General features: G+C 63.0%; 3 protein-coding genes across 5 annotated transcripts; 2 read left to right on the top strand and 1 right to left on the bottom strand.

The window, feature by feature from the left end:
• Nucleotides 1-3,854: 3,854 nt before the first annotated feature.
• On the top strand, nucleotides 3,855-11,004 carry TPP1 (tripeptidyl peptidase 1). Its single transcript, XM_082488894.1, has 13 exons — nucleotides 3,855-3,896; nucleotides 4,191-4,280; nucleotides 4,350-4,489; nucleotides 4,571-4,721; nucleotides 5,311-5,432; nucleotides 6,204-6,403; nucleotides 6,640-6,838; nucleotides 8,063-8,251; nucleotides 8,486-8,558; nucleotides 8,885-9,005; nucleotides 9,974-10,132; nucleotides 10,206-10,343; nucleotides 10,814-11,004. The coding sequence occupies exons 1-13, from the start codon at nucleotides 3,886-3,888 to the stop codon at nucleotides 10,961-10,963; spliced, it is 1,743 nt and encodes a 580-aa protein (XP_082345020.1). The 5' UTR covers nucleotides 3,855-3,885; the 3' UTR covers nucleotides 10,964-11,004.
• Nucleotides 11,005-11,140: 136 nt separating this feature from the next.
• TAF10 (TATA-box binding protein associated factor 10) lies at nucleotides 11,141-13,048 on the top strand (the record flags this gene model as incomplete). Its single annotated transcript, XM_082498558.1, has 5 exons — nucleotides 11,141-11,339; nucleotides 11,611-11,768; nucleotides 11,849-11,913; nucleotides 12,039-12,153; nucleotides 12,816-13,048. The coding sequence occupies 5 exons, from the start codon at nucleotides 11,141-11,143 to the stop codon at nucleotides 12,903-12,905; spliced, it is 627 nt and encodes a 208-aa protein (XP_082354684.1). The 3' UTR covers nucleotides 12,906-13,048.
• A 444-nt stretch (nucleotides 13,049-13,492) lies between these two features.
• ILK (integrin linked kinase) lies at nucleotides 13,493-20,697 on the bottom strand. Of its 3 annotated transcripts, none has more exons than XM_082488780.1 (13): nucleotides 20,639-20,697; nucleotides 18,558-18,657; nucleotides 17,166-17,331; nucleotides 16,730-16,825; nucleotides 16,473-16,569; nucleotides 16,280-16,363; nucleotides 15,937-16,022; nucleotides 15,490-15,599; nucleotides 15,151-15,278; nucleotides 14,771-14,892; nucleotides 14,585-14,684; nucleotides 14,365-14,495; nucleotides 13,493-14,178 (listed from the first exon to the last, which is right to left on the bottom strand). In XM_082488780.1, exons 2-13 carry the CDS (start codon nucleotides 18,644-18,646, stop codon nucleotides 14,029-14,031), a joined length of 1,359 nt encoding a protein of 452 aa, XP_082344906.1. In that variant the 5' UTR covers nucleotides 18,647-18,657; nucleotides 20,639-20,697; the 3' UTR covers nucleotides 13,493-14,028. The 3 variants fall into 3 exon arrangements, with proteins under 3 accessions (XP_082344906.1, XP_082344904.1, XP_082344905.1); XM_082488778.1 differs by lacking the exon at nucleotides 20,639-20,697 and adding an exon at nucleotides 19,671-19,813; XM_082488779.1 differs by lacking the exons at nucleotides 18,558-18,657; nucleotides 20,639-20,697 and adding an exon at nucleotides 18,380-18,501.

The raw sequence follows: 20,697 nt of genomic DNA, 5'->3' as shown, positions 1-20,697 counted from the left end.
AAACATCCCATAATGTCTTGCACAATCCTAAAATGCTCTGCATTTTGCATCTCACAACATGTCCCATACTCCTAGGCAGTGCCCCTTCAGCCTGTGGCATGACTGGGAGACCAGCTCCCATTCACTCATTCTAGTGGGTGCCACCATTGGACCACGGGCCGGTGACAGCCTGGGCAGAGCTGGGGAAGGGCATCCCCTTCTCTGAACGGGTTATTGGGCTTCCTCTGCCTGCCACTGTTGCTCTGTGCTACTTTATCACATAACCTAACACCTTCCAGCTCCCTGACCAGTAGCAGGAGCAATGCCAGTGCATGCTGGGCACGCTTGCTGCTCTGTGGCTGAGACCACGGGGGTCTTTGGCCAGCTGGAAGGACCTTGGTGATACTGTTCTCCCCTGGCATTGCCTGACCTTGGGTAATCCCAACTGTCCAGAGGAGGGGGCACACTTGCCTCCATCTGCAGGAACAGCACACAGGCATACCCCAGGCAAGCAGAGCTCCACTCAGGACACCTTGGCAGCTTCACTGGCTCAGGCTCTCTTGTCCCCGGCTTGCTGCAGACCAGCTAGTCAGACTAGCAGCAGATGCTTGTTAGAGTAATTAGCTCTGTCAGGGCAATCTAATCTTTGCTGGCCAGACAGCTCCAGGAAATAATCTCCTGCAAATCTCATCCCACTTAAAGTCCCGCCCAAAGCTGTAACCAGCTGGACAGCTGGGTGGGCTGCAACACTCTGGCAGCGCACACTGCCCGGCACCCCAGGCCCCCAGCTGACGTGCATCAAGGCTGAGCAGCGGCAAGTCCCTCCAGGCTGCAGCTGCAGCTGCTGGGTCGGTGCCACGCAGGCTGGGGCGGCCGGCTGGGAACAAGGCCACAGGGAACCGGGAATGGGAAGGTGGGCCACCCCATACACGGTGGGACAGGGTGAGGGCTGGGACACGGGAAGGGCTGCGTGCCCGGGTGCAGGGCGAGGAAGCAGCCAGGGCTGCGTGGCTCAGAGCACAGTGCAGCAGACTAGGAACAGCCAGAGGTGGCCTGCGTGCAGGGACGGCACTCTGCCCTGCAGCTGCTCATTCTGGTGCCGTTAGGGCCCCACATGCCTCCCTGCACATCCCAAGTCTTTGTTTCCTCACAGGGTCCTGGGGCAGGGACAGCACCCAGGGCCACCTCCAGCTGGGCACACCGATGCTTTGGCACCACTCTTGCACATAGGGCAGGTGACCCCCAGCCCTGGCAGGCAGATACCTCTGCGTGGCTCAGGAGCCTTCCAGTGGCACAGCGGAAAGCTCTTCCCACCAGTGAGGCCAGGGCTTGGCTAGGTGTGAGGGGATGCTGGGCTGTTCTCTCTAAACCTTCTGTGCTGCACTAGGCCCCGTGTCCCCTGGCCCCCTGCCCCCAACGGCTGCCCTGCACCCACCATGCCCAGTCCTTTCCCCTGTGTTCCCTGGCCATTGGCTCACACACCCCCCCCAGCTCCCCTGTTCACCCCCCCCGGCCCCGCAGGGTGCGACTGCACAGCCTCAGGCAGGCAACCAGCTCCAGCTGCTGCAAACCACACAGCACTGCATGCATGGAAACTCTACATGTGCTTCCAATTGCAGGGGCCAGAAGTGCCCTCGGGCTTCACACAGACACTCACGCTATGGGCAGCACCCACCAAGGAGTGGTGGCGCCCCGCAAGGAATGGGGATGGAGCAGTGGGTTCCTAGGATACACAAGAACTACCCTCAAAGTGGCAGGGGAAGTACCTTGGAGGCCAGACAGGGGCTTGGGTGAGCCTGAGGAACATGGGCTGGGTCCCAGCATCAGTCAGATGCTGAGTGGTGTTCTGTGAACAGGAAGGATGCTGGTTAATCCCCAATGGGTGTCCTGGCTGCCCCCCTTCACCCAAAGGGAGCAGGGACAAAGGTCTGCAGCAGGCACAGCCCACCTGTGCCCGTGGTATCTCCACTGCTGTGCATGCATGTCACAGCTGGAAAAGTGCTGCCAGCACAGCAGAGCCCAAAGCAGGAAGGAGACCAGCAGGATTGCTACAGCCCTGGCCTTTCCTTGGAAAGGAACTTCACCTATTCTGCAACAATCTAAGCATCAGCCCACTTTAGCGATGCCTCGTGCTACTATTGAGGCAAGAGAGACCCTCTGGGCCTCTCTCTCCCTGGCAGCTGCCGCTCTGGACGACCACAGCGCAGCTCTGGCGTGGGAGACATGGCAGTGTGGGCCAGGCAGGTGGTTTTCCCATTGTCTGTCTCTTCCTGGCTTGGAATCCACTCTACAGAAGCAGGAAAGCAACTGGGAACTGCTGGAGCCATGGTATGCGGCATGTCTGTGCATGTGACCAGGCTGGGACAAGGACTAGACTAGCTGAGCCAAACTGGCCTGGGGCAGATGGGGTCACAGCACCCTCTGCCTCGCCAGCCACCTCCGAAACACCCCCTCCAGTACCCCCTTGGGCTTGTGGGCAGGGGGACGAGCTCCATGGCATCTGAGGCACCATTTCCAGAGCTCCTTTCAGCAATGGCAAAAATTGTTTGAACTTTCCACAACCCTGAGATCTGAAAGTATCATAATACCACTTTTGTGATTCTAATTAGGAGAGCTCCTAGTGTGGGAACGAATATCCAAGAGAAGCAGCACAGGAAGCTGAGAGCTGGAGCTCAGCAGCTCTGAGAGCCAAGTGGCTGCCTGTGACAGCGCCAGCTGGACAGCGGGCAGCACTGGTTGCTCAGCGACACAGAGAGGACATGACTCCTGCCACATGGCCCATCACCACCTTGCAGCCCACTCCCATGACCAAGTGAGAACATGTGCTCGTAGTCCCCTGAGCCCCCCCTGCACCCCTGTCCTCCTGATTGAGCAAGACTCCCTGTTCCCACAGCTTCCCCACGTCCCTGCACGCAGCCCCAAGTGGCTGCGGTGGCAACACCAGCAGGGCCAGGCAATGGCAGCCCTAGACATGCAGGGTAAGCAGACATGTCCTGCCACCGACTCCATCCCTCCTGGCTCTTGCTGGACTCGCTCATGCTGCCCATGCTCTGGGCACAGAGGACAGCCTGGGCACTCACACCCCGGGCTGCAGCCTGCTCCTACAGCTTGCTGCCCGGAAGCCTGGCTAGGCACAGAGGAGCAGGCGCCAAAGGGAGCTTGCACCTTCCAGTCACTGCCCTGCGGCCGCCCCTCCAAGCAAGGCTCCAGCAAGCTGCAGCCTCGTGGAACAGAGGCCTCCAGCCCTGCCCTCTGTTGCAGGCCCCGAGCACCCCTCCGTCACCAGCACCAGCTTCCTCCAGCAAACATCCCATCCCTGCCGGGGGTGCTGCGCAGGACCCTGCCCCTGCCCCTCCCCATCTGGCCCCCAGCCTGGGCTCCTCAGCCCAGTCCCCACAGAACCCCGACGCATGCCCAGGACCTGCACGGGACCCCCGGCCCTAAACGGACCTCGCCCGCTGCCCAGGACCCCCTACACGGACCCCCTGCCTGGGCAGCAGCCGCGGCTCCATCTCCTGTCCGGGCCGTCCCACCGCGCTGCCGCGGTAACGGCTCTGCTACGCTCTGGGAGGCGGGCGGGGCAGATCGGTGGCGAGGCAGCATAGACCGGACCGGACCGCGCCGGTGCCGTGCACTCTCCGGGCCTCCGGCAAGCGGCGCTTCCCGCCGGGCCCAGCACCAGAGCCCACCTCGGGCCTGGCAGCGCGGCCCCATTAGCGAGTTGCTGGGAGGCTGAGGACAGGATGAGCCAGAGCCGACAACCCCCAATAACCCCAACATCCGGAGCTATGGGACTGGCGGGTATAGGGTCCTGCCCACCACGTGACCGTAGCTTCGGCCTCCTCACGTGACCGGGAATCATGCGCCCACACACGTGATCGGGGCGCTGCGGCGGGAGGCGGCGGGATGGCGCGGGGGTAACGGGGACTGGGGGGGTCAGGCGGGGCTGCCCGGCCTGGGGGTGACAGGGGCTCGGGGGGGGCTCCCCGGCCCGGGGCTCAGGGGGTCAGGCGGAGCTCCCGGGGCCGGGGGTGGCGAGGGCTTGGGGGGCCGGGGGGTTCCGGGGCCCGGGATGCTGAGGGGCCGGGGGGGTTTCCCGGCCCGGGTCTCGGGGGGGTCAGGCGGGCACCTGGCAGCCCCCGGGTTTGGCCTGGTGCGGCCGGGGGTCGCGGGGCCGCGCCGGTGCGCGCTCCCCCTGACCGCTGTTGCAGGTGTCGGGGGATCCCCGCCGTGCTGGCGCTGTGTGCGGCCGCCTGGAGCTGCGCCGCGGGCCTGGCCCTGGAGCGGGACCAGCCGTTCCGGTAGGTGCCGGCGTGGGCAGGACAGGACGGGGCGCTGGTGCCCGCCTGCTGCTCACAGCCTCCCTGCAGCGTGCCCCCCGGCTGGACCCATGCTGGCCGCGTGAAACCCGACCACGAAGTGCGGCTGACCTTCGCCCTGCGGCAGCCAGGCACGGGGCGCCTTGCCCAGCTCGTCGATGCTGTCTCGGACCCCCACTCGCCACGATACGGTAACGCCTGTGCACCTGAGCCCTGCCAGGTCCCATCAGGCCCTCCAGACAGGGTGCTCTGACCCTCTCTGTGACTCGCAGGCAAGTACCTGTCCCTGGAGCAGGTGCGGGACCTTGTCCAGCCGTCCCCAGCTACACTCATGGCAGTGCTGAAGTGGCTACAAGGCCATGGTGTTGAGAACTGCAGGAGCGTGACCACCCTCGATTTCCTGGAGTGCCACATGCCAGCAAGGTGAGCCCTGGGGGGGGGCTGGGCCCTGCTGTGGTGGCCGTGCCAGTCCCACAGACAGGAGAAGCCAGACCCTGACCCTGCTTGCTGTGCCTTCCCATCCCCAGGGCTCTGCGGTGCAGGCCAGGCTGAGCCATGTTTCTGCCCAGGCTGTGAGGGCTCCGCAACCCAGAGCTGGCTGCCTGTGTGTCTGCTCCCAGTGCTGCAGGGAGTCACAGCCGGTGGTCTGGAGTACTGGAAACAAGGCGTGTGTGTCCATGAGGTGCTTGGGCCAGCCCCGCACCTCCTCTTGCCTTCTGTGGGGCCGCAGAGTCCTCACTGGGGGACTGGGGATAGAGTTGCAGGGGACCCTGCAGCATCAGAGCTCTGGTTCAGTGTGGTAGTGGGAATTGGTCAAGTATGGAAGGCGTTCTTTGCTTACTAGGTCAGCTGTGCTGGTGAGAAGTAGAGCTCGTCCCTGACTCCTGCCAGCAGCAAGCGGGGTGGAAAGGGTGTGGGAGGCAGGGCAGAGAACAGGCATGCTGCTGGACGGGCTGCTGACAGCTGTCCTGGCGGCAGGAATCCTCATGCTGTGGCTGTCCATGTGCTGCAGCACGGCTGAGCACCTCTTGCCAGGAGCTGAGTTCCACCGCTATGTGAAAGGCCAGCGCAGTGTTGTGCGCTCCCCGCTGCCCTACGCTGTCCCCGAGGAACTGGCTGAGCATGTTGACTTTGGTATGTCCTACACCAGGGAGCTGAGACTGCCCAGAGCCCTGAGTGCCTGGGGTGTGGGTGGGGGGTTAACCATTTTGTAGCCAGGACTGGCCATCTCGGTGCCCCGGAGGACAGTGTGGCAGATCCTCCAGCTATGATCCCGGCTGCCCTTATTCCCCCCTGAGGATGTAGGCACCACATCCCTGAAAATTGCAAGGTCAGGTTGGACGGGGCTCTGGGCAACCTGTTCTAGTTGAAGATGTCACTGCCCATGACAGGGTTGGACTAGGTGGCCTTTAAAGGTCCCTTCCCACCCAAACTATTCCATGATTCTATGATGTGGACAGGCAGCACCCAAAGTAAGTGTTTCTTACTGATGCTCTTGGTCCTGGATGCTCAGGGGGGAGAGTTCAGGTGCAGCCTGTCTCTGTGGATGTGCAGCTGCTTCTGAGGTAGAAAAACTCCCTCCCATGAGTCCCTTTTGTGTGAGGTCCCACGAGGAGAGCAGAGGGGCGCCAAGCTGCACTAGTGGCCAGGCAGTGGGGAAGCAGCTGTGCAGCCTGTGAGTGTCAGTGAGGGCTGGCGAGGAAGCCAAGGGAGCACTTCCCCACCTCCTGTGCAGCACTCGGAGCATGTGCTACAGGTGATGGGCTCCCCCAAGCCCCGCTGCAGGCCAGCCCTCGGACATGAAGCCTGAGTTAGGAAGGTGAAGGGGGAGCCAAGGGGCTATAACGCTGTCCTCCCAGGGTACTGGGCCCTAACAGCTGCTTTCCCTGCTTCCTTGCGTGCCAGTGGGTGGTCTGCATCGGTTCCCCGCAGAGAGGAAGGTGGTCAGCAGAGCCTGGGCCAAGAAGGAAGTGGAGTCAAGGCAGCACTATGGAGGGAGAGCGGCTTTCCACCTGGGCGTGACACCCTCCATCATTCGTAAGAGATACAACATGACAGGAGGAGACATCGGGCTACTACCAAACAACAGCCAGGCCTGTGCCCAGGTAACCAGCAGAGCCGGTCCAGGTCAGAAGCCCTTAGGCCGTGGGAATTCCACACACTGGTGCTTCTCTAGCACCTTGCTGCTCTGGTGGTCCCAGTGGTGGGGATTCCTTGGTGGCTGGTGGGCTAGCATTTCGCAGACCCATGCTGGGCCAACTATCTAAGTCAGAAGAAAAAACTGACCTTGTTTTTTCAAGAGAAAATGAGAAAAAAACTTGTCCATTCCTTGTCCTCCCAGTTCTTGGAACAGTATTTCCACCAGGCTGACCTGGCTGAGTTTATGCAGCTCTTTGGCAGCAGCTTTGCCCACCGCTCTCAGGTTGACCACGTGGTCGGGCACCAGGGCAAGGGCAAGGCTGGGCTGGAGGCCAGTCTGGACGTGGAATACATCATGAGCACGGGTGCCAACATCTCCACGTGGGTCTTCAGCAATGCAGGTACTGATCCCCCTCCAGAGTTGCCCTGTGGCTGTTTCTGTGCATCCCACTTGCTGTAGCACCCACACACCTGCCTGCTGTTTAGGGAAATGCTTGCTCTCTGCAAAAAATGGCTGTACTGAGTCTATCTGCTGTCTGTCAAAGGGGAACGCCCCATCATGTATGATCCCCAGAATGCTGTCCCAGCTACTGTGGGCACATACCTTGTGGGATTCCAAAATTGGAGCTGATGCTGGTTTCTAAATGCTCATAGGGAAATCATCTTCCACTGATTTGTGTAGTTGCTTTTGAACCCATGTGAACTTTCAGCATCCAGAGTATCCTGGAACAGAGACTTCCACACCTTGACTGCACAATGTAAAGCAGTCACCCCACTCTGCTGCCTTTCCACGGAGGAAGAGCACAGCAACTGTGTCTTTCTATTTTTTGCCTGCTTCTTTGAGGTTGAAGCTAATTTCTCATCCATGAATCTGCCAGTAGAGTGAATAAAGGAGAGTAAGGCAATTTGAGAAAACAAGGTTGCAAAACAGCCTGCACAAACATGGCTATGGTTCTGTAGGACAAAGTGTCATCTGTGCCAGATCAGAAACTGGCTGAACAGGAGACGGAGCAGCTCCGTCTTCCTGATGGTGAAGGCAGGCACAGCTCTGCGTTAACTTGCACCTCCTCTGTGCAGTTAGTGATGTGGAGAGGGTGCAGTCACTTGAACAACTGAGAGGAAGAAGGGTGGCTGGGGCTCTGCTCTCCCCACCTCATGGAGCGGGATGAGGGGCAGGAAGGGACCTTGGCAGATGGAGGTGGAATGTCCATCAAACCACTCTGGGACCCACTGTTATGGGTAGAGGGGCCAGGGCTTGGCTGGCTCTCGGAAGGGCAGCATGGATGCCAAGAGTGGCTACAGCCCTGTGACATGCTCAGAGAAGGTGTGGATGAGTGTAGACCCCCTGCTCTGGGGTTCAGGGCAACCTTTCACCAGACATGCTGGCAGAGCTGGAGCCTGGTGCCATCCACTGTGGCAATCCCCAGGATCAGCTGTGCTGCCAGCAAGAGCTCATGAGAGAGCTCCCAGCCAGCTGTGCTGTGGATCTGCTCTCTGTAGGCAGGGCAGGAGCTGGAGGACCTTCAGTGGTCCTGCTGAGGCACGGTTTCCTGTGCTGTCTCCTGCTTTCCCTCAGGCCTGGTGTCCTAGGAGGAGCTGAACCTGCCGCCGCTCTGTCTCTGCAGGAAGGCACGAGAGCCAGGAGCCCTTCCTGGCCTGGCTGCTGCTGCTCAGCAACATGTCGGCGCTGCCATGGGTGCACTCTGTGAGCTATGGGGATGATGAGGATAGCCTGTCACTAGCCTACATGGAGCGTGTGAACGTGGAGTTCATGAAGGCAGCTGCCCGGGGCTTGACCATCCTGTTTGCCTCAGGTGGGTGCTGTAGCTGTCACGGTGCGGGTGCGTCTGAGGGTCCCAGCACAATGGGGAACCTCCGTGCTGAACACCAAATGGGGCCGCTCCACCTCTGGGCAGCCCGGAGCCCCTGCAGGGGAATCCCAGACTGGGAGGTGGAAAGAGTCCTCCCCCAGGTTACTCCCGGGAACGTTCGGTGGTGGAGAGGCTGCTCAGATGCTGCCAGATTACCCAGTCTGTTTCTGTCGGCAGGTGACGATGGCGCTGGGTGCAGAAGGGTGCCTGGTGGGAACCACACTTTCCGGCCTAGCTTTCCAGCCTCAAGGTAGATGTGGGGAGGTAAACCTGGGTGTGGTGGAGATGTGAGGCTCTGCGCAGAGCTGGCTGCTGTGGCACACCCGCAGCCAGCACCAGCTGAGCGCTGCTGCTGGCACTTGGAGCCCCAGCCCATGGCCGGCTGCTGCCTCGAGTGGGTTTTGAGCCCCTCTGGGGGACTCCTGAGGATCAGCCCCTCCAGTGTGCTTGGAGATGTTTGCAGACCTCGGAGCTGGGGGGACCTGTGCAGCTCCTCGGGAGGGGGCTGGTGTGTGGGGTGCTGCTGTGGCCCCAGGCAGTTGTGTGCCCACCCGCAGTGCCCTCCTGTCCCCCCAGTCCCTACGTCACCACTGTGGGTGGAACGTCCTTCAAGAACCCCTTCCTGGTGACCGCAGAGGTGACGGACTACATTAGCGGGGGAGGCTTCAGCAATGTCTTCCCCATGCCCAGTTACCAGGTGAGGAGGTGCCTGTGCTGCCAGACCCTGGGGCTGCAGCTGGGTCGGGGGCTGTGTGGCGCTTGGTGGGGGTGACGATGGGCTGTGGTGGGCACAGGCAGCCCCAGGGCTGGGCTGCAGGCCAGGGCTGGAAGTGAGCAGGGACAGGGTCCCACTGCCAGATGTCCTGTTACTTATGGGTCCATGTGAACCTCATGAGGTTCAACAAGGCCAAGTGCATTGTCCTGGGTGGGGGCAACCTCCGGTACCGACACAGTCTGGGGATGGAGAGCAGCCCTGAGAAGGGCTTGGGGGTGCTGGGAGGGGAAAAGCTGGCCATGAGCTGTCAATGTGCGCTGGCAGCCCAGTGAGCCCCCGGCATCCCGGGCTGCATCCCCCGCAGCGTGGCCAGCAGGGCGAGGGAGGGGATTGTGCCCCTCTGCTGTGCTCTGCTCTGGGGAGACCCCCCTGCAGTGCTGCCTCCATCTCGGGGGCCTCAGCACAGGAGAGACATGGACCTGGTGGAGCGGGGCCAGAGGAGGCCACCGAGATGCTGTGAGGGCTGGGGCCCCTCTGCTGAGAGGACAGGCTGAGAGAGTTGGAGGTGTTCAGCCTGGAGAAGAGAAGGCTCCAGGAAGACCTTATTGCGGCCTTTCAGTACTCAAAGGAAGCTCATAAGAAAGATGGGGACAGACTTTTTAGCAGGGCCTGTTGCGATAAATGGCTTTTAACTAAGAGAGGGGAGATTCAGATTAGATATAAAGAGGAAATGTTTTACACTAAGGGTGGTGAGCCCCTGGCCCAGGTTGCCTGGAGAGGTGGTGGATGCCCCATCCCTGGAAACGTTCCAGGTCAGGCAGAACGGGGCTCTGAGCAGCCTGATCTAGTTGAAGGTGTCCCTGCCTATGGCAGGGTGTTGGACTAAATGGCCTTTAAGTTCCCTTCCAACCCAAACCATGCTGCAATTTGATGATCTTGTCTCTCCCCAGGCTGCTGCAGTGCAGCGTTTCTTCCAGTTGGCCTTGAAGCTGCCTCCCAGCTCCTATTACAACAGCAGTGGCCGTGCCTACCCTGACCTGTCCGCCCTCTCTGACAACTACTGGGTGGTGACAAACCGCATCCCGCTGCCCTGGGTGTCGGGGACATCGGTGAGGAGGACAGCCCTATGCTGGCCTGCAGTGGCCAAGCGGCCGGGTGCTGAGGTGCTCGTGTCTCCCGCAGGCATCTACCCCTGTGGTGGGGGGCATGGTGGCACTCATCAATGACCAGCGCCTGCAGCGGGGGCTGGCACCCCTGGGCTTCCTCAACCCTGCGCTCTACCAGCTGCAGGAGCAGGGGCACAGCACCGCGCTCTATGATGTGAGCTGGGCTGTGGGCGGGGGGCCGGGGCTGCCACAGGGCTAGGGCTCCCATCCTGGGTGGCCCAGAGCAGCTGGGTGGTCACGGATGGGTGCTGGTGGGGAAGCATGGGTCTCCTGCTCAGGGCAGGGACAGGCTCACTGCTGGGGGGTGAGGGGGGTGTGTCAAGGGGGTCCCCACGGCTTTCCCACAAGGAGGGGTGTCCAGGGGCGTCCCTGTGGTGTTTCCTTGGCCGGGGTGGGGGTGTCCCCTTATTGCTGGGGGTGTTTTGGAGGGCCTGGGGAGGGGGTGGCCCTTGCCCTGGGGGGGTGTCCTGTGCATTCCCGGGGAAGGCTCACTGGGGTTCCTGTCCCACCGTCCCATCGAGGGCTGCGGTGGGGGTCCCGTTCCCCCGCTGGGCATTCCGGGGGGTGTGGGCAGGGGGAGCCCCGCGGCAGGGCCCCCCCCCACGCTGAGGCCTGTCCCCGCAGGTGACAGAGGGCTGCCACCTCTCCTGCCTTGACGGCACCGTGCAGGGACAGGGCTTCTGCGCCGGCCCCGCCTGGGACCCGGTCACCGGCTGGGGCACCCCCAACTTCCCCCGCCTGCTACAGGCGCTGCTGCCGCCGCCGCCGCCATGACTGCCGAGGGGCGGGGCCGGGGCCAATAAAACGGTGTGGTTCCGCCGCTCTTGTCTGCTTCTGTGCCGCGCGGCGCCGCGTGGGGGCGCGCGGGGCGGGGCCCGGCGGGGCCAATGAGGTGGCGCGGCGCGCGCAGGCGCGGGGGAGGCGGCGCCCGGTGTCGCGCGGCGGCGGGCGATGAGCGGCAGCGGCGAGGCCGACCCCGCGCCCGCGGCTCCGGCCGCCCCGGCGCCGCCCGCCCCCGCGCCCGCCCCCGCCGCCGACAACAAGCCCAGCCCGGCGGCGGGCGGCAGCGGCGTCCCCGGGGCGCCGCCGGGCGCGGTGGGCGGTGCGGCGCGGGGAGCCGAGGGCGGCGCGGCTGGCGGGAGGGGGGCCGGTGAGCGCGGGGGGGGGTGGGCCATACGGGGCGGTGGGAGCCGGGGGGGGCGGGGCGCGGGCGCGGAGGCCAGGGCCGGCGCGGGGGGCGTCCCGCGGGGGTCGTGGGCCGAGCGCGGGCACCGAGCCCGTCCGGCGGGGGGTGCGGGCGCCATGACGGCGGCGTCCCGAGGCGGGGGCCGTAGGAACCGGGGTTCCGACGCGGGGAGGTGGGATGGGGGGGGGAAGGGCAGCGCGGAGACGGCGGCCCACTGAGTCGCCTGTGCCCGCAGCGCCCGTCTCGGCAGCGGTGGCCGCAGCCCCCCCCGAGGGGGCCATGTCCAACGGCGTCTACGTGCCACCCAGCGCAGCCAACGGGGACGTGAAGCCGGTGGTCTCCACCACGCCGCTGGTGGACTTCCTGATGCAGCTGGAGGATTACACCCCCACGGTAGGCGGGGGGGCCGGCTGCAGCACGGCAGGACGGCTGCCGCGGGCACGCGGAGCTGCTCCAGCTTCTCTTTCGCGCAGATCCCGGATGCCGTCACAGGGTATTACCTCAACAGGGCAGGATTCGAGGCCTCTGATCCACGCATGTAAGTGGCAGCAGGTGGGGCAGAGCATGGCCCCGGGGACCCCGTGCAGGGTCTGGCAGCAGACAGGAATCCCTTGGTCACTGTGCTTTGTCTGTAATTACCTCCGCTCTTTCTCTGCTGGGCAGCATTCGCTTGATCTCTCTGGCTGCGCAGAAATTTATTTCTGACATTGCCAATGATGCACTGCAGCACTGCAAGATGAAGGGAACAGCCTCGGGCAGCTCCCGCAATAAGAGCAAGGTGAGAGAAGGGCAGAATGGCTGCTCGGACCGGGGGAGCCGTCCTCTCCTGGGGCTGTAGCCGGCTAAACTGCCACCACTGAGGGATGTGGGTTGTACAAAGTCTTGAACCCATTGTGCTCCTGAAAGAGCAACACGTGTACTCACAAGCTAGGGCTCTGCTGGCAGGAAAACAAGGTGGGCAGTGGAATTTGTGGAATATGCTTTGGTCGCTTCACAGGAACGTGCGAGTAGCGGCACCTCATCAGACTGAGGGCCATCTAACCCTGCGTCTTCCCTCTGACAGCAGCTAAAACAGATGCCTGGGGAAAGACATGAAGGGGGAGCAAGTGTGTGGCTGTAGTTTCTGGGAATTCTCCCAGTTGTCATCTGTTTGTGGTTCGTGGGCCTCATGAGGGCAATGTAATTTATCTTTATAGTGTTGAGTAATGCTCAGCGTGTTTCTGTCCGTTGAGCAGCTGAGGGCACAGAGCAAATGAAACGTGCAGTACTTAAGAGCTGGTTAATGCCCCAAACACTGGTCTGCAGCTGCTTCTGGGAAATACACACGCACAGGTCATCACAGCTTTTAGGGGGGAAAGTCCTAAACCCACAAGGTTTTGAGGAATGCCTGCCAGCTTAGATTGTCCTTGCTGTGACTGACGCTACTCCTTGTCCCTTCAGGATAAGAAGTACACGCTGACCATGGAAGACCTGACGCCAGCACTTGCAGAATATGGCATCAACGTGAAAAAGCCACATTACTTCACATAAAGACTGGGGGATTGTCAGTGGGAACTTTTTTAGGGTTGTTTCTGTGCCATTAAACAGCTGGGTAGTTTGTTTTGTGGAAAGGCATCTTGTCTCCTGCCCATGTGCTAACGCCCTGCCTACAAGTAAAACAGCACGTGAGCTGCCCTGCTGTGCTTCTCCTCTCCCTACACCAGCAACGATACAGCTGGTTCTGTGCCTTTGAAGGGCCGGTTCAGAGGGGTTCGTTGTGGGGCTCACAACCCTTCTGCCATTCCCAGGAGGGCTCAGCCCTGCCCGAGAAGCTGAAGGAAGGTGAGCATAGTGGGAACAGGACTGCCCAATACTCGTCTTCATGTCTTCCTCCCAAGCATACCTGTCGTCTCTCAAGAGGAATGCTTGGGGGCCTGCATGGACAGCCCGGGCCCTTCTCTCGAGAGGCGGGTGCCATTAGCTCACCCACTTCCCTTGCTCCAGTCACCGGAGGAGGGTTGGTACAGGCGCAGATCCAGAGCCTAGGACCCTGCGGACTGTTGGGCAGCCCCCATGGCAGTCTTTACCCCTTTCTGCAGACAACACCTTGTGCATTCACACACCCCTCCACCAGCAGCCAGTTTTTGTAACAAATGTTTATTTCAGATGCTGGCGGCTTTTCCACATGGCCTGGATGGAAACAAAAGAGTGAAGCGCAAAGCTGGGGTGGTGCTGGGCGCAACAGGCAAGCTTCACCCCACTGTCCTTAGTAGGGAAGAACACCAGGATGGGGCAATGCCTGACGTGAGACCGTTAAAGTGGGTGAGCTGCTCTGGGCCTGGGGACGAGAGGGACAGGGGGGCTCTGCAGCCCTGTCCCAGCTTCACGGGTGGCAGAGCCCAGCCATGCGCAGCGTTGTGGGCCAGGCCTCCTGCTCAGTCTCTGCCTGTAGCTGCCAGGGAGGATGGAGGTGCTGCCCTAGGTGTGGTGCTGCAGCGTCTGAAGCCTGCAGAGCAGCTCCAGGGAAGGCAGCGTTGTCTGTACCGTGTGTCCGTGGCTGGCTCAGGGTGAGGGGGTATTCCCTGCTCCCCCTTGGCTCCGGGGCTAAAGAAGGCACTTGGGGGTGGCGGGGAGGGAAGCATGGCAGCGTCAGCTGGTTGGGAGGCGCCTCCCTCTACTTCTCCTGCATTTTCTCCAGGATGGGCACGATCATGTCGAACTTGGGGCGCTTGGCTGGGTCCTCGTTCATGCAGATCTTCATCAGCTTGCAGATATGTGGGGATATGCCGGGTGGGATGGTTGGACGTAGCCCCTCCAGTGCCACCTGGGAGCATGGGAGAGCAGGGCAGCATCAGAAATGTGGACCCAGCCCTGCGTGTGACAGGCAGAGCCCGTACCTTGGGGAGGGGTGGCTGTGGGCTCTCCTGCAGTGGGCCCTGCCTCCCCTCCCTGCCAGCTGCCTGGGCCCCGCTGTGCTGGACTGGTGCGCTTTGCCCAGCCCTCCCCTCACCTTCATGCCTATCTCCATGTTGGACAAGTCTGCGAAGGGCACCTCACGGGTCACCAGCTCCCACAGCAGCACAGCGAAGCTCCACATGTCAGCCGATCGCCTGTTGATTTCCTCTGGCTTCTTCTGCAAGGCTGTAGGGAATGCACCACAGGGGGCTGAATGGGGCTGGGGGTGAGGAAGGGGCCGAGCAGCAGGATGGGCCTGGCTACTGGCCGCTCACCTTCTGGTGCCACCCAGGCTGGCGCATACATCCTCCCTGGGCACTGGAAGGAGAACTTCACGTCGGCCATGCTGATCCGTGCCGTCATGTCCTCATCAATCTGGAGAGAGAGGGGCGGTCAGCAGGGAACCTGCCCTGCCCCAGGCTGCAGGGGGAAGAGCCTGGCCGCGTGACACCGACACTCACCATGATGCTGCGGCTGTTGAGGTGGTGGCGTGGAATGAGGGGCTCCAGCGTGTGCAGGAAGGCCATGCCCCGGGCAATGTCAAAGGCGAATTTCACTGCCTGCATCTGGTCCACCACAAAGTCTGCAGGGAGGGAGGTGGCATGGGGGTAAGAGCTCCACGTCACTTGCCGTGTGCAGGGGAAGGCGGCGGTGTTGGCAGACACATGGCACACAGGGTGTGGGGAAGGTGTGCAGACCAGAGGCCGAGCTCACCCTGGGCCCACCCTGGTGTTGCAGCTGGAGGGGCCCCCTGCCACCCCCCGAACACATGGAGAAGCAGCTTCTGGAGGATGGGGAGACGAGCCTCTGCCCTGGCTCCGTCACCCCCACCAGCACTCACTTGTCCCCTCATGTAACACGTTGTAGAGGGAGCCGTAGGGCATCCAGTGGCTGATGACGATGGGGTGGGGTGCTGGGGGGGACTGGCAGGCACCCAGCACTGGTAGCACGTTGGGGTGAGAGAAGATCCTGCAAGAGAAGGGACAGCCCTGAGAACAGTGGGTGCTGCCCACACCCCCTCACACCCCCTGCCTCTGCCCCATGGCCAGTGTGCCATCCTGCTGGGGCATCCTCCCATCCCTGGGGCCTGCTCCGCAGCACTCCCACCTGACCCTGCAGACCTGCTTGGCTCCTGCCCTCCAGAGCCACGACTCCCCTGGGGAGCAACGTCGGCACTCACCGCAGCTTTGGGTATTCCTCGTTGAAGTCTCGGCTCTTCCGAGTTGTCCAGTCACGGATTTTCAGCATTTTGATGACAATGTCATTCCCTTGCCAGCGCCCCTTCCACAGCTGTGGGGAGCCAGGTAGGGACAGTCGCTGTGAGAGGGACACGCAGTACCCAAGCACCTCCCAGCCCCTCGTGCAGGGCTGTGGGGCCCATGGAGCCCACGGGACCAACAGGTCCACAGCGACGTGGAGCGACTATGACACAGCATGAGTGAGCCCTGGCCTTTCAGTCCTGGGCAGGCACCCCTCTCTGCATGGGCTGGCCCCACGCCTGGACGGAGAAACCCACTGAGCAGTTGTGCCCCAGTTCTGCACCCCGCAGCCAGCCCGGGGCTGGGCAGACAGCAGTGGTGGCATGGCGGCAGCTACCCTGTCCCAGGGGGGCAACAGGCCTACGTACCTCTCCTGACTGGTTCTCATTGAGTTTTTGGCTCAAGCTCAGCTGTTTGAAGTCTATTCCAGCAAGTTTGTTGAGAGTCCCATTTCCTGCATGAAAAGAAGGAGATGCAGCCTGTGGCTGCACAGACCTTCCTCCTGACACCCACCTGGGACTGCAGAGGGAGGCAGCACCAGTGAGTGCCTCACGCCCATGAGGAACAACCTTCAGTGAGGGGATTTCCATCTCCCAAACAAGCCCTTTGCAGTGCGGACTGACCCCCCTCCCCAGCAGCCTGCCCCACTGCTCAGGAGAGCTGTGCTCTCCCCTGCAAAGGCATCCCCATGGGAGAAGGCTCTGTCCTTACTGGGACGTGTGCGGGTCGTGCCCTTCCAGAAGGTATCCTTGTAGGGGATCTTGGTGAGGCTCTGGCCCAGCTTCTCAGCACGCTCTGGAGAGGGACAAGGAGTTTGGCAGCACAAGCAGAGACCTTGCTGATGCTGAGCGCATCTGCAGCAGGAGCCAGAGGCAGGCTGCAGATCAGGATGAAAACATCCTACCTTTCAAGAGCTCTCGCAGGGGTGTCTTGGCTTTGTCAATGGGCGTCTCACCGTATTTGTTAGCAATGCTGACCAAGGCCCCATTGCCCACCAGGTCCTGAGGGAGGGGAAAGTGAGCATCTGCAGTTTGCTGCCCTCTTCTCAACCTCTTCACACACACCCAGCCTCCTGCCTCGTCCCTCCTCTCCCTTCCCCGGACCCCCTAAGCCCCCTCCCTTGCCCTGAGCTCCCACCTGTGTCCAAGTGCTTCCACTCACCTCCGCCACCTGGTCATGGCCCCAGAAGCAGGCGTAGTGCAGAGGCGTGTTCCCATGCTCGTTCACAGCATTGATGTCTGCTTTGAACTGGATCAGCTGGGGGCAAGAGGACAATCCCTGTAAATCTAGAGCAGGTCCCCCACCCCCAATACCTTGACCTGGTGCTGGCATGGTCTGCTATTGGGAGGGGGACGAGGCTGGATGCAGGGCTTCTGTAGGGAAGGTGGAGGTGCACAGAGGCACCGCTGTGGGGATGCAGTATGCTGACAGCAAGGAAGCCAGTGGGTGACAATAAGAGTGAGTCCTGGATGAACAGGATGGAGGGCTGGGCAGGGTCCTGCTTGGCAGTTTGCCACGGGGCTGCGCAAGGCACGGGTGGGTGCCCGGAAGGTGGAGGGGAAGGGGCAGGGTGCTGCTGGCTGCAGGAGCCTGGTACCTTCTGCACAATGTCGCGGTGGCCATGGCTGGCAGCCAGGTGCAGTGGGGTGTCGTCACCGCGGTTCATGACGTTGATGCGTGCTCCCCGCATGATGAGCATGTCGACCACGTTGGAGCGGCCCTCGCGGCAGGCCCAGTGCAAGGGGCTGAAGCCGTGGTCATCCCTGCGGAGACAGCAAGGACAGCTCTGCTGAGTGGCTGGAGCCCACCCACTGCGTCCTCCCCCAGCCCAGGCAGGGAGAGAAGGGCCGAGTGCGGCCGGGGCACTGCTGGCTGCACTCTAGCCAGGCAGGTATTGCCCTGTGCGCCCACACATGGGCAGTGGAGGCGAAGGGGACAGGCTGAGCAGCTCTCCTGCTCTCTCCCATCCCCACCAGGGCCCCGGAGGCCCTGGCCAAATCCCATCTTCTCCAGGGCTGAATCATAGAGATGCTGGCAAGAGCCGGATCCCCTCCCCCATCCCCCTCAGCTTGGCAGTGCCTGGCCAAGTAAGGGAGGAGGAGACCAGCCAGGCCTTAAAAGGAGACTAAGGCCCGGCAGGCGGGGGCCACTGCATCCCCAGCTCCCCAGCACAGCAGACCCCATCTGCCCCTGAAAGCAGCGGCACCCTGGCACAGGCACCCGGGACCAAAATGCCCCAGCGAGTGCCAGCTGGCCCCCAGTCCCTCAGGCTTGACCCGTGGGAATGGGATCCCCAGGAGGGACTGAAAGACATGGCCAAGGGCAGACCCCTCATCCAGAATGAGTTCAGCAAAAATGCTGCTGTGGCCTGAGAAGGGATCTTTGCTGTGTGGGCAGAAGGCTGTGCCTGCCCACTGGCAGTGGAGGTGTCTGCTTTAAACCCTGTGCCTTGGCTGAACAATGCTCCTGGAAAGGTGGGCGGGCAGCATGTTGGATGGTATGGTCCTGCGGGAGCTGCCGGAGCAGGGGATGTGCTGTGGGGACAAGATCTGGGTGCTGATCGGCCCTGCACAGCTCCTGGCCCCGGGGCGGTCCCCAGCCCTCCTCTTAGACCCCAGCTGTGCTTCCACAGGTTGGCTGCAGTGCTCCCAGGAGAGGGGACAGGATCACCCAGACACACACCAGCCCCCCCTGGGGACGAGGAGATTCTCCCCAGCACCTCCAGCCCAACCCCTGGCCGAGACGTGTCCCATCCGTGGCCGGCAGCAGCGGCAGCTGAGGAAGCGGCTGGAGGATGTGCAGCCCTCATACCTCAGTGATGCGGTAACTTCCTCCAGCGGGGAGGAGCCGAATCCCACCACCTCCCCAGGACACAGAGCAGAGCGGAAACCAGCCCCAGCCGCAGTCCAGTACCCTCGGCCCATGGTGCAGCTGAGCTGGTGCCGGCACCCCGGCAGGTCCAACCTGGGCCTGGTCCCTTTCTGCTCACCCCTGGTTGAGGTCGTTCTCAGTGTTGTCCAGCCAGAGGCGCACAGCCACTGCGTTACCCTCTCGGCACTGTGTGAAGATGTCATCCATCGCGGCTCTTGCTGTGGGGAGGGATGGATAAGGACACGAGGCTCCTTGCCCGCCTTTCCCACATGCAGCCCTGAGACCTCGACGTCTCCTCCCACAGCCCCTGTTCTCCTAGCAGCCCCTCAGCCAGGGTGTCTCCCTGGGGGAGCGAGGACAGGACCCTCGGGTCCCCCTCCTCAGCAGCCCTGCGGAAAACCGCAGGGATTGACTGCCGAAGGCTGGGAACAGAGCTGGACTCGCAGCAGAAGGGGAAGTTCACAGCTGACTCCGGTGTCACGGGTGCCTGCAGCAGCACGCAGGAAGCAGATTCGGCACCCACAGGCTTATCTGCAGGCCCAGCCAGGCCCGGGTGCACCTCCTGGGAGGGGAGCAGCGTCAGGGGGCAGAGCTGCAGAAGGCCCAGCACCACCCTGCATGGGATCTCATAGCTCCATAGACCTCCCGATCCCCAACTCCGACCCAGGCTTGGCTGAACTTGGCACAGCATCACGCTCGAGAAACTGGGACCCCAAAGGTCCCCACGCTCCCCCTCTCCACTTCAACCAACAGATACTCCATCCCAGAGCTAGGCAAAGAGCGAGTGTCTTGGTTCCATTTGCAATCCCTTGACAGCAACAGCCTCACTGAGACGCCGGGCTGTGCTGACCCGAGATCCCCAGCAGCGCAGAGCCATGCCTGGCAGGTACTTTCCTGCCTGGGGGTCTGCAGCATCAAGCCGGGACGCGGGGCTGCCCTTGGTGAGTCCCGCAGTGCCGGTGCAGGGACTGACTGAGCACGATGTCCCCGACATACACTTGTGAGGGCTTTAACCTGGTACTCGCCCAGCTGCAGCGGGACCCCCACTCGCTCTGCACAGGGAGGACAGGCCCTGGCACGCTCCCCAGGACAGCTACTCTGCCTGTGTCCCAGGCTCCAGGCGAGGGACAGAGGAGACCAGCCTCACAGCTCGGACCCCTGAAGGGGCCTCACAGCCACCAGAATTGGCTCTGGCACTTCCAGGGCAGCGCCAGCCCTGCTCCCAGCTCACCGGCTATGGCATACGGAGCAGTCCTGCCCATGAGCTGCAATGAGCCGGTGCTGCACCCTGGCCCGACGTCCTGCGGGTCTTGCCAGCCCCAGGGCTGATGGCACTGCCCACACACTGTATTCTTCACCCACCCATCTGGGACAGAACCATGGAAGGGGCACCCCAGCAACACCCCATCCCCATCTCAGCCCTCACACCCCGCTGTCACTGCCACCTCGCCTCCCCCAGCCATGTTTCGGCCATGCTCCTGTCAGGACCCCAGCCCCTGCCTCGGTCCCGGTGGCCTGCAGGGCTCCCCTTGCCTGGAGTGAGGGTCCCTCAACTCCCCCAGTGCCGAGTGCCCAGGTCGGCCCTGCTGAGCCCCTGCGGCCCCTTTCCCCACCGCCCCGGCTGTGGCCCCACCATGCGAAGACCCCCCAGTTCCTCAGCACTGACCCAGGACCCTTCCCCGAGACCCGCTGCGAGAACCCCCCATCCCCTGCACCCCCACCCCTGTCCAGCGCAGCCCCAGCCCCAGCCCCTCCCGCCCCCGGGGCTCCACCGGCCGCGGGCCCCGAGTTCGGTCCCGGCCCGCCGGCCGCCTGCGGGTCCCTGCCTGTCCCGCCTCAGGGACTCCCAACGCGGCGGCCGCCGGCGCCTTCCCCCGCACAGCCCCGCGACCCCGAACCCCCTTTTCCGTGTCCCAGCCCCCGCCCGACCCCAGCCCCGTCCCAGCCCGGCCGCACCGGGCCCAGCCGCCCCCGACACCGACCCTGCTCCCAGCCCAGCCCGGCCCGACCCCCGCCCAACCCGTCCCGTCCCGTCCCGTCCCGATCCCGCCCCCACCGCGGCGCGGCCCAGCCCGGCCCCGACCCCGACCCCGGCCCGGCCCGATCCGACCCAACCCGCCGCCCCGGCCCGGCCCAGCCTCCAGCCGCCGAGGGCGCGGCCCCGCGGGGCGCGGCCCAGCCCGGCCCGGCCGCCCTTACCGGCTCCGGCGGCGGCGCAGGGCGGCGGCTCGGCGGGCGCGGGGCAGCGGGAGGGCTCC

The sequence above is a fragment of the Vanellus vanellus genome (assembly GCF_965231255.1).
Source record: "Vanellus vanellus genome assembly, chromosome: 1".
Taxonomy (NCBI): domain Eukaryota; kingdom Metazoa; phylum Chordata; class Aves; order Charadriiformes; family Charadriidae; genus Vanellus; species Vanellus vanellus.
The sequence above is the reverse complement of the archived record's forward strand: the minus strand, read 5'-3'. Positions and strand labels throughout refer to the sequence as shown.